The 18,443-nt window shown below is 48.0% G+C and overlaps 1 protein-coding gene across 2 annotated transcripts; it reads right to left on the bottom strand.

Annotated features, from left to right (window-relative positions):
* Nucleotides 1-42: 42 nt before the first annotated feature.
* On the bottom strand, nucleotides 43-13,441 carry IGBP1 (immunoglobulin binding protein 1). 2 transcript variants are annotated; one of them, XM_048863609.2, is made up of 6 exons: nucleotides 13,221-13,441; nucleotides 10,866-11,177; nucleotides 7,529-7,724; nucleotides 5,996-6,078; nucleotides 2,802-2,914; nucleotides 43-572 (listed from the first exon to the last, which is right to left on the bottom strand). In XM_048863609.2, exons 1-6 carry the CDS (start codon nucleotides 13,409-13,411, stop codon nucleotides 427-429), a joined length of 1,041 nt encoding a protein of 346 aa, XP_048719566.2. In that variant the 5' UTR covers nucleotides 13,412-13,441; the 3' UTR covers nucleotides 43-426. The 2 variants fall into 2 exon arrangements, with proteins under 2 accessions (XP_048719566.2, XP_048719565.2); XM_048863608.2 differs by having other exon boundaries at nucleotides 43-575.
* Nucleotides 13,442-18,443: the final 5,002 nt, after the last annotated feature.

Genomic DNA, 18,443 nt, shown 5'->3' on the forward strand with positions numbered 1-18,443 from the left:
GGGCAGAGGATGGGACCAGAGCAAGAGACTTTACGTGAAGGATTAAGCAGCACAAGAAAATTTATTCTTTTAAAAATAGAGAAAAATAAATACAGCCATCACCAATACAAAGAGCCACTTTCAAATTAATAGACTTTTGCTTAACAACTCCTCCCTCTAATTAGGAGGATCAGGGAAGTTTTGTTCTGATCCCTCAAGTAAAGGCCCCCCACTTGATGAAGCTTTGCCACATCACCATCACTCCATGACAAGCGCGCATTCTGATATCTAATGTAAATCGAGACAAACTGTCCTGTTCGCTCCCCTTCCATAGGTGACATCCAGCAGAAACCAAGGACCTCCCTGCATATGTACAGCTATATATTCCTGCTATATCATGGAGTGCATTCATTTGAGACTCTCCTGCCCTACTCATCCCTTTGACAGTCAGCCCATGTTCTTTCGGTTGCCATATCCCCTTGGGTGTGTGTCTTTCCAGTCCTCCCAGCCTCGAGCTTTCCGTAGAGTTGCCTCATCATCCTCTTCCACCTTCTTCTCCTGCTGCTCTTTCTGCAGCTCCTCTTCATCAAGATCTGCTGATGGTCAAGAAAAAGAGTAAGCTACCACACAGGGAGATGGAAACAAATGAGTTCTCTGTAGTGATGTCTCCTGGAATATGATCTTTAAGAACAAAGGACTTGCCATATGGGATCATCCTAATGGTTCATCTAGATTGGTAGCCTGTCTGTTTCAGAGAAAGGTGCAAGAAAGTCCGCAGTGGCCAATTATGAAACAACATACCATAGGGAAAGTTTCTTTCTAACCCCCCTCAGTTAATGGCTGACTTATGCCCTGAAGCACAAAGGCTTATATCCTTTCTGTTCTTCTACTCAAATATAACTGTGGATATACTCATTCATTTAAGTGTCTAATCCTTGTTTTAATCCTGTGAGGCTCTTACTTAAGAGACGATGTGGCAGGGAGTTCCAGTGGTTAATTATGTTAAAAAACAAACACAAAAAAAGTATTTCCTTGCCAGTTTAGTATATTACTTTAATTTATTTGCAGTAGTGCCTACAGTCCAGGGCCTTACGATGCTAGTCATTTCACCAACTTACAGATAATTTCTTTGGTGCTGGGACGATCTTTCACTTTAATTAAGTGTTCCCTGTTTTTGTATTACGAGAATGGGTCTTCCCATTTACCCTTTACTTTCTTTGTATCTTGGGTTTTGTTTTTAAGTAACTATCATAGCCTCTTTTATTTATCTCTTCTCTAAACTGCACTGTGTACCTTTTCAAATAGAGGTCTCTCCAAAACTTTTCATCACTTTCGTTGCCCATATACAGACCCTTTGATTTCTGGACAGCCCATCTCAAAAAAGATAGAATAAGAGTGTTCAGTTTTGATTTAAGAGAAGGTGTGCCTTGATTTATATTACGGCAATATGTTTTCAGTATTATTCTCCATCCCACTCTATACATTCTATCACTGTTTGCTTTTTGGACTGCTGCTGCATATTGAACAGGTGTTTTCATTGTGAGGTCTGCAGTGACACTCAAATACCTTTCTTGAGTGGTTACAGTTAATTAAGAATCCAGTTCTATGCATGATGAGTTCAAATGATTCCTTCTGAGGCACACTAGCTTACATTTTCCAACACTCATCTGCCATCGTGTTGCTCATTCAGCTAGGTTTGTTAGGTTCCTCTGAACCCCCCAGCGATCGATCCTGGGGCCGGTTTTGTTCAACATCTGTATCAATGATCTGGATGATGGGATTAATTGCACCCTCAGCAAGTTCACAGATGACACTAAGCTGGGGGGGAGAGGTACATATGCTGGAGGGTAGGGATAGGGTCCAGAGTGACCTAGACAAATTGGAGGATTGGGCCAAAAGAAAACTGATGAGGTTGAACAAGGACAAGTGCAGAGTCCTGCATTTAGGAAGGAAGAATCCCATACACTGCTACAGGCTGGGGACCGACTGGCTAAGCAGCAGTTCTGCAGAAAAGGACCTGGGGATTACAGTGGACGAGAAGCTGGATATGAGTCAGCAGTGTGCCCTCGTTGCCAAGAAGGCCAACGGCATATTTGGCTGTATTAGCAGGAGCATTGCCAGCAGATCGAAGGAAGTTATTATTCCCCTCTATTTGGCACTGGTGAGGCCACATCTGGAGTATTGTGTCCAGTTTTGGTCCCCCCACTACAAAAGGGATGTAGACAAATTAGAGAGAGTCCAGCAGAGGGCAACGAAAATGATTAGGGGGCTAGGGCACACGACTTACGAGGAGAGGCCGAGGGAACTGAGGTTATTTAGTCTGCAGAACAGAAGAGTGAGGGGGGATTTGATAGCAGCCTTCAACTACCTGAAGGGGGGGTTCTAAAGGCAATGGAGCTAGGCTGTTCTCAGTGGTGGCAGATGACAGAACAAGAAGCAATGGTCTCAAGTTGCAGTGGGGGAGGTCTAGGTTGGCTATTAGGAAACACTATTTCACTAGGAGGGTGGTGAAGCACTGGACGAGGTTACCTAGGGAGGTGGTGGAATCTCCATCCTTAGAGGTTTTTAAGGCCCAGCTTGACAAAGCCTTGGCTGGGCTGATTTAGTTGGTGTTGGTCCTGCTTTGAGCAGGGGATTGGACTAGATGACCTCCTGAGGTCTCTTCCAACCCTAATATTCTATGATTATGTTTATCTGGTTATTTTATAATAGTGTAGAATTATTGTTTCAACCAATTTTCCTGGCACTGCAATAATGCATACTGGTTTGTGATTCCTAGGATCATTAGCACCCACATTTACATTTTCCTTACTGCTCCATACCTGCTGTTGTCTGTGGTATGCCTTTATCGGGAAAGAGGTCCTGTTTACAGCGCTGTTCATACCAATCATTTACTGTCATCGTCGCCAGGCTAGGATAGCCGGCTCCTAACACCCTGTTGGAAGAAATAGATAGTTAACATCCAGATCATTGATACAGATGTTGAACAAAACCGGCCCCTAGTATCATTGAACAAAAATCTCTTCCCTTATGATGCTGCAGTGCACAGAATATCATCTGCCTGGCTGATGCTCTCCCCACAAAGTGACTGCATTTCAGGGGCGGTAGCTAATAAATTTGCAACACTGTGTGAGATCTTCCTGTATGAGGAGCACTTGAAACATGCAATTATTATAAAAATGATAAGACGAGCTTAGGTCCATGCACATATCGAACTAATAAGACTGGCCCCAGAATGACATCCTCAGAAGATAGTTAAGGACTTCAGAACAGAATGCCTTAAAATTTCATCCCTGCACACACTCCTTTTCTAGTCAAAGATCTCTGCGTTGTCTAGTTAAACCAGCACAAATCATTCCAATTTCTCCACAGACTTGACAGCCAGAGTTTATAGTCTGATCCTTGCATTCAGGGTCTTTATTCGGGATCCTTTGTGAATATTAGAGATTCTTCTATCCCTCCTCAGAGCAAACTCCTTTCAGTTTTCTTGTAAATGAATGTAAGTCCCACCAAGGAACCGTGTTCTGGAGTCCCACAGAAAGAGACAGAAGGGCCAGACAAGGCCACTTCGGTCATCACTCAGAACTTTATGAATCCTTCCCACCAGCATCTCATCGTCCCTGATCTTGATTCTGCAAGTACAGTGCCTCAGCCACCTTCTCAATGAGTCTGTTCCACTAACAAATTACTCTGATTTAGCTTTGATTCCATAGCTTCTGGCCATGGCTGCTTGCCCTACCATCTTCTGAGTGTGAACTCACAGCCTTGCTTTAAACTGCTCCCCAGAGAATATTTTAGACTCTCATCCAGTCCGCTGAAGATGTTTCTGTTTCTACAATATACTCTCTGTTCCCCTCCAGCCTGCTCTTACTTTCTTCAGGCTCTTGGTCTGACAATATCCCAGGACTACTGAATCCTTATTGCTTCTGCTCCTTATTAGGCTCATCGGTCAAAGTCAGGGTGTAACCAATGCAGTCTCCTGCTGCTTTTAGCTCAGTTCCATTTATTTGGCTTATTCATTTTTGTATCTAATGGCCATAACGAAGATCTGGCAACAATCCATTTTATTTACTCTATCAGCCAGTGCAGAACACAGATTTGGGTGCTTTCATTGATTTCCCCTTCCTACAATCTTCCCATTTAGTAACTTTACACGCATACCCTTCCGTCTCCTAGATCGCCTGCTGTATTGTGTCACTGCCCCAACAAAACAATTTAAGATCACCAGGAAAAGCAAAGGGGCAAACCCCAACCTCTGGAAACTTTTTTCTCCTTTTTTAATTGTCCCCCTCAAATTGGACATTACAGTACTATTGCTATAAGGCTAGAAATGTCTCTTCCTCCATTTCCGGTCTTGCTCTGTCCCACAACATGTAGTGTGGCCTTGTGGGGTCCTTTATCAAAAAGGATAGGGAAACAGCAAACTGGTCGCATACTGCGCTTTGGAGAGAGCTACTTCTAGCCTGGAGTCTGCCACTATGGCTTAATCCATATACACACATCTGTGAACTCTGGATAGATGATGTTATTGTGCACAAGTAGTTGCAATCAACACCTCCTCTGGGGACTTGGGGCTCTCAGCAGTTGCAGTTCAAGTCACTAATGGCTAGGAACTTCTAATGTGCGTTATGATACACATACCTACTTTGGGACACCTTACATTTATCTTGTAATGCTGTGCGGGACATAAACATGGTTTGTACTGGAACTAATGTATTTATATAGAGTTCAAGCCTACAGCAATTTGTTCTCCAGTAACCTGACATCCACGGAGATCATCCCAGAAGTCTAAAAGAGAGAGACCTGCTCAGCTCTTAGGACCCTTGAAGTAGCATCAATTCACCCCAAAGGGTATGGATGGACAACACCCCTACATGCTTGCTGTAGAACACGAAGCAACTAGGAACCAAGCTCAGAATTCACAGTCCTTTACTTAGCTAAGTAAACACATTCTAAGATCCCAACAAAAGCCTAGGCACAGGATGGTGACAAAAGACCTGGCAACCATACTCCTTCCAATACAATTAACTGGTATGTATAAAAATATAAAACCCTGAACCCATTCAGTGCACTTCCTGTTAACAGCTAGAATTAAGGAGTTATGTGTGTTTCTCAAAAAACACAGCAGACCTCTCTAGTAGATAACATCTTATGCTTCACTACCAAGTTTGTTTATTTTGACTATATGACAGTCTTTTCCTGAGTCTGTCCATCAGTCTACTGGGAGACTGCTTCTGAAGTCACAGCTTTCACTGTTTCTAACACATTGACACTTCACATTAGAGACTGACACTGACAAACTACACCAGAATTACCCAGATCCTTTGAGCACAAACATGCACCTCACTCCTAGGGACAGATCCAAGATCTCAAGGTTTGCAGGAGTAAAATTTTCTTTAAATACAGGACGAGAAGGGACTGTAACAAAGGTGAAGCAAAGAGCAGCACTGTGGGCCAACTCAGACTGCCTTCCTTCTTTCCTTTCTTGGCTCTGTTTCAAGCCCTAGATTGGGAAAGGAAGTGCGAAGAGACCCTCTGCTCGAGTAGCAACATTGATGCAGGTATGACATATTGAGGGCTCAGAGAGGGGCAAAGGAAGCCTTGCCAGGTGGGAACTCTCCCCAGTTAACCAAATATAAAGAAAACAGACCACAAATATGGTGGTACTCTTGGATCAGTGTACTCCACAGAGAGATGCTGCTAAGATGATCTTCTCTTCCTCCTCACCAGGAGAAGGGGGCATACGACAGCATATTGGAGCATGCTGGTAGAGGAGAATTAAGAAAAGGAAAAGCGGGAGGCGGTATCTTACAGGCTCCAGACCCACCACATACAATAAAAGCCATCCTGATGTGGTGCAGGTCTTGAAGAAGTACTTCCTTTGGACATGAAAGAATGCCCTGAGCCCAGCTTAGCCTTTTGTAAACATATTCCAAGCAGCACTGTGCTCACTACTTCCAGGAAAACGGAGCCATATGACAGAGATTGCATCTAACATTATTATGGTGCCACATACTTAGCCTGCATGGCGTCCCGGGTGAGAACGAAAGGTTTCATTGCAGTCCTGGGACGCTGAGCAGTCTGAGGAGGTGCTGAAGCCTTGAGATGGGAAACAAAGGCAAACAGATTTACCTTCAGAATAACCTCCCCTGCATCCCCCTTCATGTCCTCTAGTGCAGAGCATGAGAAGAGTCCCACCTCTGCAGTCAGAGAAACGTATGGAGGATAGGTCTACACTGCAGCTGGGAGGTCTGATTCCCAGCGTGGAGACACAGACTTGTGCTAGCTCTGTTTGAGCTAGTGAGCTAAAAACAGCAGTGTGGATGTTGTGGCACAGGCAGCGGCTTGGGCTTTCTGTCCGAGTCCAAGCCCACCTGACCCCCAGGTCGAAGTTCAGATGGCTAGCCTGAGCCACCATCCATTCCGCAATGACCAAACTGCTCTTTTTAGCATACTTGCTCGAGCAGATCAAGAGACCTATCTGCTCGGCAGACTTATCCACCGGCGCTGGGGATCACATACCAGCTGCAGTGTAGACATACCATGAGTCTGACAAGTTCCAGCCCTAACCCATGCTACGCCATAAATTTCTTATGGGAGCGTCAGCATGTGACGGCACTCCCCTGTGCCTCAGGCACTCCAGTCCTGGATGAAAGCAAGAAGCTGAAAAAACATGAGGCAGCTGCAGTTGAGCTAGACTAACCTGGAGGAAGAAACGAGAACCGTTATTTCTCCCAGGGACCAAACACGGCACATCTGCCACTCAGTAAATCCTGTCATGAGCAATAATTCTATCACCTCAGAGCACTGCAGATGAGCAGAGCGCTGTCACCCCAGCTGACAGTGCTACAGGGACAGGTCACTGAAGTGCACAAAACAAGTCTATGTCTCAAATAAAGCTGGAATATTTTATGCAGTACCCATTTAATGTGTTTCTAATTCTAACCAGCAGACATTTTAAGTGAACAACACAAAGCCTGAACTCTTGAAAGCAGCATCGTTCTGTATGATACAGCTGTCACATGTTGCTGAAGGGGCTTTTACTGTTCAACAGGGTCACTCCTTTCAGACGGCACCTGGACATTCTGAAAGCCAAGACTGCATGCTTAAAAGCTCACTGGATTATTATTTTAACTGTTGCAGATTATTTTAAGAGTGAGTGTCTGACAATCTGGCATAGTGTAGGGAAATTGCTGGGGCAGGTTTGCCCTAGCAGTCCTTAGTGTACTGCAAGTCTGATGTGCAATACACTGCTATTTCAAGCCTTGACTGCCCACAACTAGAAAAGGTCATGCCAGATTTGGTCCTGGTTTGTTAATACAGACAAATATTCATGAGGCATTAAACAGAGGCCCCTCCATTCATTCCACTTGTGATCTATGTAGGATTTTAACCCATGACTTCACTTATGAAAGTACCCTAAGCTCTGCCATTGAAACAATCTGATAATCTTTTGTTTTGTTTCAGTCTCACCAATGTCCATCATCAACCGCCATTGTACACAAAACCTACAATCCCCATACCCCACGACATATCCCAAATCTCATACCTGTTTTAGTGCATTCCTTCCTCTCAAAATCACCATTTCCTGGTCAATGCTCTCGATTTCCTCCAGGCTTGTAGTGATCCACTTCTGGATTTGCAACAGGTAGAATTCCCGTATCTGTTCCTCCTCCACCTGGCCACTCTCCACAAAAGCTTTCATTGAGGCCAACCTATTCTCCACCTCCTTCTTCTGCTTATATCTGCCTCAGGGAGGGAGAGATAGGACCATTTAAAGAACCTCTTTCAAACAACTTTTTAACAGATGGTACTCTGACACAGCTGACTGTAGAGCAAAGAGTGTTCAGGAGGTTGTCTTAGGATGGATCACATTTTATTAGAGAAATTACCTTTTGGAACAAGTACCTCTGAAGTTCAGAATTAGAATACAACCCAACAGAACTACAGCAGCGGCTTACAGGGAAAAAAGTAATATATTTCAATACAAGTCAGCACCTTACGACCAGCGGCAAAGAGCCCCACAAACTACAATTGGAGAACCCTGACATGGAGTACAAGGACATTCTTCCCAGGCTAATCAGCATCCAGTAGGTGAATTTATCTTCTTGACTAAAGGCCTTCCCTTTCCATTGTAAGGTACTGAGAATATATAAACAGTCACATGCATATAGCTCAATAGAAGAGGGAAATCTGCTACAGTCTCCCTTTCCCTCCCCTTCACTTTGTCTGGGTTTTGATCCTTCTTTGATGCATCAGCTCAAGTTTAGATTATAAGCTCTTTGGAGCAAGCATGGGATCTTCACCTGTCTTGGTGAGGTGCCTTATACAATTTTGGGAACTGAAAAAAATATACCAAAGGGGAGTTTTTGATGGCTAATTACTGCAGTGTGGGTAAGAACAGATTTGGCTGCAGGTATCTCCACTTTGCTGTTGAATAAGATAGGTTTCAAACAAGAGGCTGGCTGAGATCCCAAGAAGCCTGCTGGCCATTAACAGAAACCAGAGATACAATTTTAAAGTGGTTCTGGTGCCATCTTTAGGAAATTAGCTCTTTAAAGAGAAAAGTCAGGCTGACAGGATGTGTGAATAACTGCAAATAAGGGAGTACATAACACCCAGGAGCTTCTGCGACAATTGCCACCATTGGTACCTGGTGGAAAAAACAAATAGAAAAAACCACCCACAGTGCATAAAATATTCCAGTAAGGGTCATTTGGTTTTTCCTCAAGTAAATTTTGTTATGGTAGAAGCTGGGCTAAAGCGACCTATGCATAGAATAGATAGTGCATTGGCAGAGGCAATGAGTTTCCCCCACACAACACAACCAATACTCCTAATGGAGGGATCACCTGAAGGAAAGGGGCACTTGAACCTCATGACCTAAAATCTTTAGTGCCCCTGCTGAGACCACCAACATGAGAGCTAATCAGACCCTTCTTAAGAAATAAAGATGTCAGAGGGGATCCTATAGGATGCAGTAATTCCTAGCTAGACAGAGATCTGGGCTTCAAAGTCTGAATCCTTGAGTTCAAAGTGCAAAAGGACACCTGAACTAGAAAACAGGGAGCTGTTTTATTACTTTATGGGATTATTATTTAAATCAGATATGCTTCTCAGGCTAGCCCCTTATGCCCAGTTTCAGTGATTAACAAACTCAGCTAGGGAATCCTTTCTGGGGTCATCAGAATAAAACATTAAGAACGAAGGAGAGGGAAACTAAGGGGGTTGGAAGGGCAGATCATTCAGGAGAATCTCTTACAAAATTCAATACTGAGGGGCTGGAGAAGCATAATGCTAAGCAACAGAAGGACCAGACCGCCAGCTTCCCTCCTGGAGCATTACAGGGGAAGTGACCCTATCCTAGCTGACCTTAATACTTTGAAGTAGGGCAGTCCTCTTCAAATAAGTTACTCCAAGGACACCACACGTTTTATTACTACTCCCAAGACACTAGAATTTTACCACATTCCTACCAGTTACTGTTGAGGGCCTCCATGCACTTGGGGTGATGGAGGGTGAGGGGGAAGAGGTGGTAGGAACACGCAGGCCAGAGATGTATTGGTGAATCCACATAAGAAAATCTTTCCCAGTTTGTGTGAACTATTCTTGTCTTTATCCAAGTAAACGTGACTCCTCATTGCTGACATCAAGCCAATGGAAATCCCCAACTTCCCAGATCAGAGAACAGACTGCAGGTTGCCCTTGAACAGAATCTACAGAGAAGATATCAACATTTTTCCCCAGTATGCATACTGTTGCCAGCTACCTTGATCTCATAGCAAGAGGTGACCTTATTTGTACATTATACCTTATTATACAACATGAAAAGTAGGTATTGTTTAAATTGTTGTACTAAAACTTACGCTGAAGAAGAGGTAGCAGTACTGAGGACTTTGATAAGTGTATGGTGTTTTTCCTATCACAGTAAAAAGGCTTTGGAGACCATTGGATCGGCGAAATGATACTATTTTACCATCCCAAATCCATTTCTCTTAGAATATGAACACTTTGGGGCTGGGACCATGTGTTTGCATTTGTACAGTGCCCAACAGCACCCAACAGGGGCCTTTGGGCGCTACTACAATACAATAACATTCTACCACCTAACATTCTTAGGTTGAAATAGAGGAGGGGTGGCCAAACCATGGCTCGTGAGCCACATGTGGCTCTTTTCCAAGCCCCCCACAACCATTCTCTACCTACCAGACCGGGGGGTGGGCTGAGAAGAGCTTGGGATCTCTGCCTTGACATGGGGTAGGAGCTTCTGCCCAGCGGGAATGGGGGTCTTGGGGCTTCAGCCCCACGGGGTGCACCTGCCGGGGCTCAGGGCTTCAGCAGAAGCAGGACCAAAAACCCAAGCTCTAGCAGGGGTGCCCCAGCTCTTGAACTTCTGAAGATTGTCGTATGCAGCTCAGCGGGTCAGTAAGTTTGGCCACCCCTGGAATAGTGGCTCTGGTAATATTTCTCTTCCTCTCATTTACAATTTTAGGCTCCAATCTGGTAAATACTACACAAATAGTCCCTCTCTGTGCAAGATGGGGTCTCAGTTACCCGAGTGATTACAACTACTGAATAGAAGTTGTAATCAACATGCCTATTAATGAATGCTGTACTAAATCAAGGGCTCTCCTGCCCAGGGAGAAATTAATAGTATTAAATGATACCTATAGTGAATACCTTGAAAACTAGAATGCATGTATTTAATAAATGGATGATGAAAAACTGTTTTTTCACTTTATTTACAATTCAAACTATTCCCTTTATCATTTTATATTCATTTCTATAATATCATACTGTACATTTTGTACTGTGAAATATTCTACTTTTCCACCCCTTATTTTGTATCTGCAACTGCTTTAATCAGAAAAAAAAGACAGACCTACCTTTCAATTTTTGCTTGTCTATTAGATGCCATGGCCACCAGACTGGCCTCTCTGCCAGATGGGCCAGCCCCCGAAAGACTTTCCGTAGACTCATTTTCATTAGGACTCTCTGGTGTTGGTGGAAGGTGGAACTTGCCAATCTGGTAGTTCTTGCAGAGCGTCAGGAAGTCCATGAAGTGGGCATGAGCAATCTGCACATGCTCCAGCCGCTTGCTGAGATTGACCTGTTTCAGGGTGAGGGCTCCCAACAAAGCAGGTAACAGCAGATACTTCAGGTCAGCAGATGCAATCTCCTCCAGGTCTTCATTTTGGCTGAAAGAGAAATAAGATCTTCCTGTACCTCTGCCCCACTGGGTTCACGCCTATGGCATGTATAGGAAGAGCTGTAATCTTCACATTTCTGCAATGGTGGGGAGGACCAAAAGGAAGGGATGGATGGAACACATTTCCTCAGAGGAAGACAGCTCCTGGAGTGCAAGCTCTGAAGCCTTGTCTAAACTAGGAGAAAAGATGGGTTTTTAAAATGTGTTAGCTAATATTTTATATCACCATAGCTTTTATCTTAGCCTAGACAAGGCCCCAGATAGAGCTGTAATACTCACAACATACAATGCTCTTTAGCAATTGGTTTGGGTCTTTCTGCATCACCATATTCTATGGATTGTTATGCACTCCTAAAACAGCTGTAGACTGGCCCATTGATTAATAGGGGCCAGTTTTAATTCTCTAACTTGATCTCTTGTTAACAGGACCAGCAAGGAAATAGAACTTAGGTGATGGAACACTTCATGCCACTATAAAGCAATCCCTCTGACAGACCAAGCTGCAGAACTGATGGGCAATGAAAGCCAATGCCCCTCATCTGCAAGGTGTGGCTACATTACATGGTAGTTTCTCCACTGGGAGGGACTCTGAAAACTAAAATAGTATAAAACTAGTATGTAGCTTTTTGCTTCTCTATCAAGAATGTTGTCCATTTGTTAAAAATATTGCACTTCTTGAAGTTGAGCAAATATAGATGTATTACAATTCTGCACAAAGCCTATCTGTTCTTACACTCTTTGAAATGTTTCTTCACCTTCTGTAAAACGTAACCACCAAACTGTGCCTCAGAGGTGGTGGCAGCAGGCAGGAGGGTGGGGTCTTTTTCACCTACCACAAACACTATTTCTGGGATTTTCATTCATACCCGCTGCTTGGAAACTGTATTTACAGGAGAAGCAGGATTCAGTGATCCAAACATTGGGAATCCCAGATCCTAACCAAAGCTCTGCTGTTAACTCTCCATGATCTTGCCTATATTAGCGATATTTTACAAACCCTTCCCTCTGCTGAAGACACCAGTTCAGGTTCCTAACCACAGCCGGATCCCCAGTGTAAGGGAGCTGCTGCCTACTTGGGACATTTTAAGATCTGGGAAGGGTCCAGAGGGGCTTTAAATACCGGCGGCCTGTCGACACCTGCGCTTCCAGCGCTGACAGCAGGCCCCGAGACCGACCGCCCGGCCAGCCCAAGCCACGTGCAGCAGGCTCGTCCCCTGAGTGCGCGGACCGAGGTGGCCCGATTAGTTGGTCCGGCCCGCAGAGCCCGGGGCCGGGCGCCCGGGGAAAGGGGGGCGGGGCCGAGCGCCCAGGGGAGGGAGGGGGCGGCGGCAGAGCCCGGGGAAAGGGGGGCGGGGCCGGCCGCCCAGGGGAGGGAGGGGGCGGTGGCAGAGCCCGGGGAAAGGGGGGCGAGGCCGGGCGCCCGTGGGGGGTGGGGAGGGAGGGGGCGGCGGCAGAGCCCGGGGAAAGGCGGGCGAGGCCGGGCGCCCAGGGGAGGGAGGGGGCGGCGGCAGAGCCCGGGGAAAGGGGGGCGGGGCCGGCCGCCCAGGGGGGAGTGGGGAGGGAGGGGGCGGCGGCAGAGCCCGGGGAAAGGGGGGCGAGGCCGGGCGCCCAGGAGAGGGAGGGGGCGGCGGCAGAGCCCGGGGAAAGGGGGGCGGGGCCGGCCGCCCAGGGGGGAGTGGGGAGGGAGGGGGCGGCGGCAGAGCCCGGGGAAAGGCGGGCGAGGCCGGGCGCCCAGGGGGGGAGGGAGGGGGCGGCGGCAGAGCCCGGGGAAAGGGGGGCGGGGCCGGCCGCCCAGGGGAGGGAGGGGGCGGTGGCAGAGCCCGGGGAAAGGGGGGCGGGGCCGGCCGCCCAGGGGGGGGTGGGGAGGGAGGGGGCGGCGGCAGAGCCCGGGGAAAGGGGGGCGGGGCCGGCCGCCCAGGGGGGGAGGGAGGGAGGGGGCGGCGGCAGAGCCCGGGGAAAGGGGGGCGGGCGCCCTGGGGAGGGGGCGCGGCCCGAAGCCTCCGCCCCCCGGAGGAGCAGCTCGGCCGCGCACCTGAACAGGTCGAGCTGCGCTACGCCGCGGGCTGCCTGCTGCAGGAGGTCGAGCCCCCGCCGGACCTTGTCCTGGAGCGCCGGGGCCCCCGAGGAGGGCTCGGTACTGGCCTCCACCTCGTCGAGGAGCTGCCAGCCTGACTCCAGCAGTTCGGAGAGCCGCGGCGGCGTCTCCGCTGTCCCCGCCGCCATCTTGGGAAGGGACGCGGTGCCCACGCGCAACTACTTCCGGGGCCGGGAGTGGCACAGCAGCGCCCGGCCGCCATATTAGTAGAGGCCACCCTTAAGTTTAGCGCCCGGACGCCATCTTGGTTGACGAAAGAAGCGTGTTGCGCGGAGGCGGCGGGGCCTGGGGCAGACCCGGGAGAGTCTCCTCTTGGGCGGGGAGCTCGGGGCACCCCCCCGTTGATGTTCCTGCTTCTGGCACCAAGAGCGGCCTAGCACCGCGCAGAGGCCGAACGGCAGGCGCTGAGCCTGGGCTCCAGGTGTTGCCGGCGGGGGTGCCTCGGGCCCAGCCCTGCAGACAGCGTGATTTACACCCAGCGTGGCAGGACGCCTGGGTTCCCTGGCCAGCTGTGCCCGGGCTGGGGTGTGCCACAGACATGTCGATTCTCCTGGCCGACGCTGCGCCTCAGTCTTGGTATCTGTAAAATGAGGACAATGTTCACCCGTCTTGGTATGTGCGTGAACTCGTTAATGGCTGGTGCACTTGGAGGCCTGGGCACCGCGTGCTCTAGAGACAGGTACAGGATTGTCTGTAAAAGTGAAAGTGGTTCTGAGCCAGCTGCATCAGCACACACTGACATATGACTTAGCAGATCTGTCACTAACGCCCCTCCATGGACTGCAACAAATATCTAAAACAACCCTGTCAGTTCATAGGAAACGTGTGTCAGCCGTGATCAACTCCACTAGAATGTATTATTGTTAATTGTATAGTGGTTGAGCAAATGCAGCCTGACTCTATGGTCCTACAAAGCCTCCAGGAAAAAGTGTACTTTACCTTACCTATAAATTCGTTATAGGAACAGAAGCAAAAAGAAGACTGTCCTTCCTTAATTTAGCTTTTATTAAAACTCCATGACCATCTTCACACTAGAAAAATCTGACATGCTAAAGACTTCGGATCACTACCATGCCTGTAACACATCTCATATTGACACATGACATCACTTTCCACAATCCACAGATTATCTTTAGAAAATAAATTTTCAGTAAAATGAGGTTAGTCAAAAACACCCTAAAGCTAAAAGTGAAATAAAATCCTTAGAGGTAACTGGGATGCTATTAAGAAAAAACAATAATGGAGTCTCAGAAGTTATGTATACTGCTGGATAAAAAAGGAACTAGGAAGCACGGAGGAAACCAGTATAGCTAAAAGGCCAATGTTTGAGAGGCTATTTGAGCCAAACAAAAATCCTTCAGAATCTGTAAGTCAGTCCCTCATGAGGCCAAGAAACAGGAGCATAAATTACTGCAGGCAATAAGCAGTAGAGAAGTTAGAAAGGTCAAAATGGAATTTGAAGAGCAAATAGCTAAAGAATCTCATTTGTTTTAATACCTTATATCAGAATCAGGAAGCCTGAGGCTATGTCTACACTACAATCTTAAATTGACCTATGTTAAGTCGATTTATAGCCACAGCATTAATTACTGCGGTGGCTGATGTCCACACTACCCTCTTTCTGTCAGTGGAACACATCCTCACCAGGAGCGCTTCCATCGACTGAAGAGGGGCAGTGTGGGAAACAGACCCAGAACTCTCAGCTCTGCACAGCTCCCCACCGGGAGCCCAGCTGCTCCCTGGGGCTTCTCATCTCCATGTTCCCATCTGGGAGCAGTGGTGCAGGACTTCTCGCCTTCCCACTCCCAGCCATGAAATTTACAAGAATGACAGCCAACAGCCAATATAAGAAACGCAATGTCTACGCAGACACTGTCACCTTAATTACATCAATATAAGCCCTATGCCTCTCATCAAGGTGGTTTTATTATGTTGGTTATTTATTTATTTATTATGTTAGCAAGGGAGTTACATAGGCAGGAGGAGCATTTCAGTGTGTACACCTCCACTATTTTGTTGACAAAAGCTGACTTTTGTCAACAAAATTATGTAGTGTAGACAAGACCTGAGAAAGAATTGGTGGGACCACTGGACTATTAAAGAGGACTATTGAAGGTAAGGACACTGCTGAGAAGCTAAATGGTTTCTGTGCATTAGTCAGTGTCAGTCCAGGGTAAACTACAAATGTATATATGGAAACTCCAGGAGTAGCCACTTAGGTTTCAGGACCCTTGCCCTCACTTGTCTATGGGTAGAGACCCTTGTTCCACTCCCTTCTGAGTGGGAGGTTTTAAGGTTACACAGCCCCCTACCTTACACTGTGATGTTCCCTGCAAGTCAGTCTGCCTAATGGCCAGCACCTGGGCTGTGCTTTTTTCTTCAAGGACAATGACCAGTATATTGCCACCAGTTACAAGTGACCACACAGCTTTCTCAGCAGTACCTTTATTCTTAAGGTAAAAGCATTACAGAAAAAATGTATAAAAACATTAAACAAGTTTAAACACACACTAAACATACCAGGATTCACCCATCAGTCTTATGGGTAGAGCCCTGTGCGGATACCAAATGTATATCCGCGGATGCAGATATAAAGCGGATATCCAAGGAGTTGCAGGGCTCTCCCAGGAACAGCAGCAGTGAAAGCAGCCACATTTCTGGCCACTGCTCGCAGGAGCCAGCGCCTCACGTGGGCAGCTCCTCTGGCATGGCTGTACCATCCTCACCCACTGGGGCAGGCACCAGGCTCAGTCGCAGCTGTCCCGAGTCATGCTAGATCAGGAACAGGCAAGTCATTGAGCCTCGTGCCCACTCCCATGGGCAAGGCTATAGGCAGTACAGCTACACCAGAGGAGCTGCCCGCATGGGGCGCTGGCTCCTGCAAGCAGTGGCTGGACATGTGGCTGCTTTTGCCATTCCTGGTAGAGCCCTGCAGCTCCTTAGGTATCTACACCTGTAGATATAAATTTGGTATCCATGTAGGGCTCTACTTATGGTGCCAAAGCCTTTCCAAGCCTTCAGCAGGCATGGAGCTCCCTTAGATAAAAATTTTGCTGGATCAGAAAGAAAATTCTGTGTCAGTTTAAGTCAGCCTTTTTGTACTTAAAGCCCTCGCCCCCACTTTTTGTCTTCATATATTTAATACAGTGGTCCCCAAAGACACTGCATGGGGTTGCAATTGTCTCCTTGAGTGGAGGCTATGTGGTCTCAGAAAGGGTTATTGTGCTCTTGAAAAAAAGACTATGAAGTCAGGGTAATTTAGTGAATGCAGACAAACACTTTGTGTGTTGTCTTTCTAGCAGTGATGAGCTGCCAAAATCTTAACAACGGGTTCCCTCCTCACCCCACGAGGGGGTCGTTGCCCACCCCCGCCCCCTGGGACTCCTGCCCCATTCAACCCCCCTGCGTTCCTTGACGCCCCCCCAGGATCCCTGGGCCATCCACCCCCCTCCCCTGTCCCCTAACTGCCCCCAGAACCGGGCAGGAGGGTTTTGTGGGCCACCGTAGTGGGTGCCCATCCCACCCCTAAGAGCCAGAGGCACCTGCCGGGGGGTGAGATGGGGAGTCCCGGCGGTGCTTACCTAGGGCAGCTCCCAGGAAGTATCCGGCAGGTCCCTCTGGCTGCTAGGGGCGGGGGAGCGGCCGCTCCCCCCACTGATCACATCAAAAATGGCGCCTTAGGCGCCGACTCCCTGGGTGCTCCGGGGCTGGAGCACCCACGGGGAAAATTGGTGGGTGCAGAGCTCCCACCGGCAGCTCCCCACCCCGCACCCGGCCCCAGCTCACCTCCGCCCCGCTCTGCTTCTCCACCTCCCCCCACCCCCCCGGCTTCCCGCAAATTAGCTGTTTGGTGGGAAGCTGGGGAGGGCTGAGAAGCAGGCCACAGCTTCCCGCTCAGGCTGAGGGTGGCGGAGGTGAGCTGGGGCAGGGAGCGGTTCCACTGCATGCCCCCCCCCCCCCCCCCGGGGTTACCTGCTGTTGTGTGGGCGGCCCTCCTCGTGCCCCCCCTCCCCCGCTCAAGCTCACCTCCGCCTCCCTGGGCCTGAGCAGGAAGCTGCTGCTTCCTTCTCAGCCTGCCCCAGCTTCCCACGCAAACAGCTGATTCGCGGGAAGCCTGGGGGGCGGAGAAGCAGAGCGGGACGGCACGTTCAGGGGAGGAGGCAGAGGCCGAGCAGAGGTGAGCTGGGGCCGGGGAGCTGGTGGTGGGTGCACCCACCAAATTTTCCGCTTGGGTGCTCCAGGGCTGGAGCACCCATGGAGTCGGTGCCTAAGGCACCACTTTTGGCCGGTTAAATTTAGAAGCCCTCGTGGAACAACCGGTTCTAAAAGGGCTTCTAAATTTAACAACTGGTTCTCACGAACCGGTGCGAACTGGCTCCAACTCACCACTGCTTTCTAGAGTCCAAGATCAGGAACATCTGAGAAATGGGTGGGTTGAGTGTTCCCTCTTCTTTTTCCTTTAGCATTTCTATGAGGGTTTTGGTCAAAATATCTGCTCTAAAGAAAAAGGGACCTTATTTTAACTAGAAGTACCTTTGGGGCCAGCTTCCAAAAAAAGTTGTTGGCAGGGGTTTTCCTTTGGTTATTTAAGATTTTAGTATGGTACTGACTGCATACTGGAGGGGAAAGTTTTAGATTATGCCGTGGAAGGGTAAAGGATCTCAGAAAGAGATTTTGTTTTGTTACTTGTCTAATTATACTCTGAAGTGCAAGGAAGCAGTGAACCGCGTAAATACACGGAAAACCCCTGAGGGTTGTTTAGGATCAGAGAGAGGCTGTTTATTCCCTTTCTTTTTTTGTTTTCAGTGTTGGTTTTGGTTGATATGCCTCGTTCAGGAAGGAAGGGCCCTAGTTTCCTAGTGGTCCTTTTGAGGTGAAAGAACCTACCCCTTCCCTTCTCTTTTTTCTTTTCTTTTCTCTGCAAGAGCGAAGACAAATATTCAAGGTCCTGGAAATCCCCAATGTTACCTTACGGTTCACTGAAGTGGAATATATAAATCAACAGTGCAGCCTCACCTGCAATTCTGTGTATGGTACTAGTCATTCCATCTCAAAAAGGATATTGCAGAACTAGAGACAGGGGTCAGAGAAGAGCAATGAGAATGATCAAAGATATGGAAAAACTCATGAGAGGAGTGATTGAAAAGACTAGGATTATTT

Source organism: Caretta caretta, chromosome 9 (genome assembly GCF_965140235.1).
Source record: "Caretta caretta isolate rCarCar2 chromosome 9, rCarCar1.hap1, whole genome shotgun sequence".
In the NCBI taxonomy this organism is placed as follows: domain Eukaryota; kingdom Metazoa; phylum Chordata; order Testudines; family Cheloniidae; genus Caretta; species Caretta caretta.

Excerpts from the sequence above, each read along its gene's own strand:
- IGBP1 (XM_048863608.2), bottom strand. The coding sequence starts at position 13,411 with ATGGCGGCGGGGACAGCGGAGACGCCGCCGCGGCTCTCCGAACTGCTG. Across the intron at positions 7,725-10,865 it reads AGACAAGCAAAAATTGAAAG|ATATAAGCAGAAGAAGGAGG; the intron begins GTAGGTCTGTCT and ends TCCCTGAGGCAG. Across the intron at positions 576-2,801 it reads CATACCACAGACAACAGCAG|CAGATCTTGATGAAGAGGAG; the intron begins GTATGGAGCAGT and ends CTTGACCATCAG.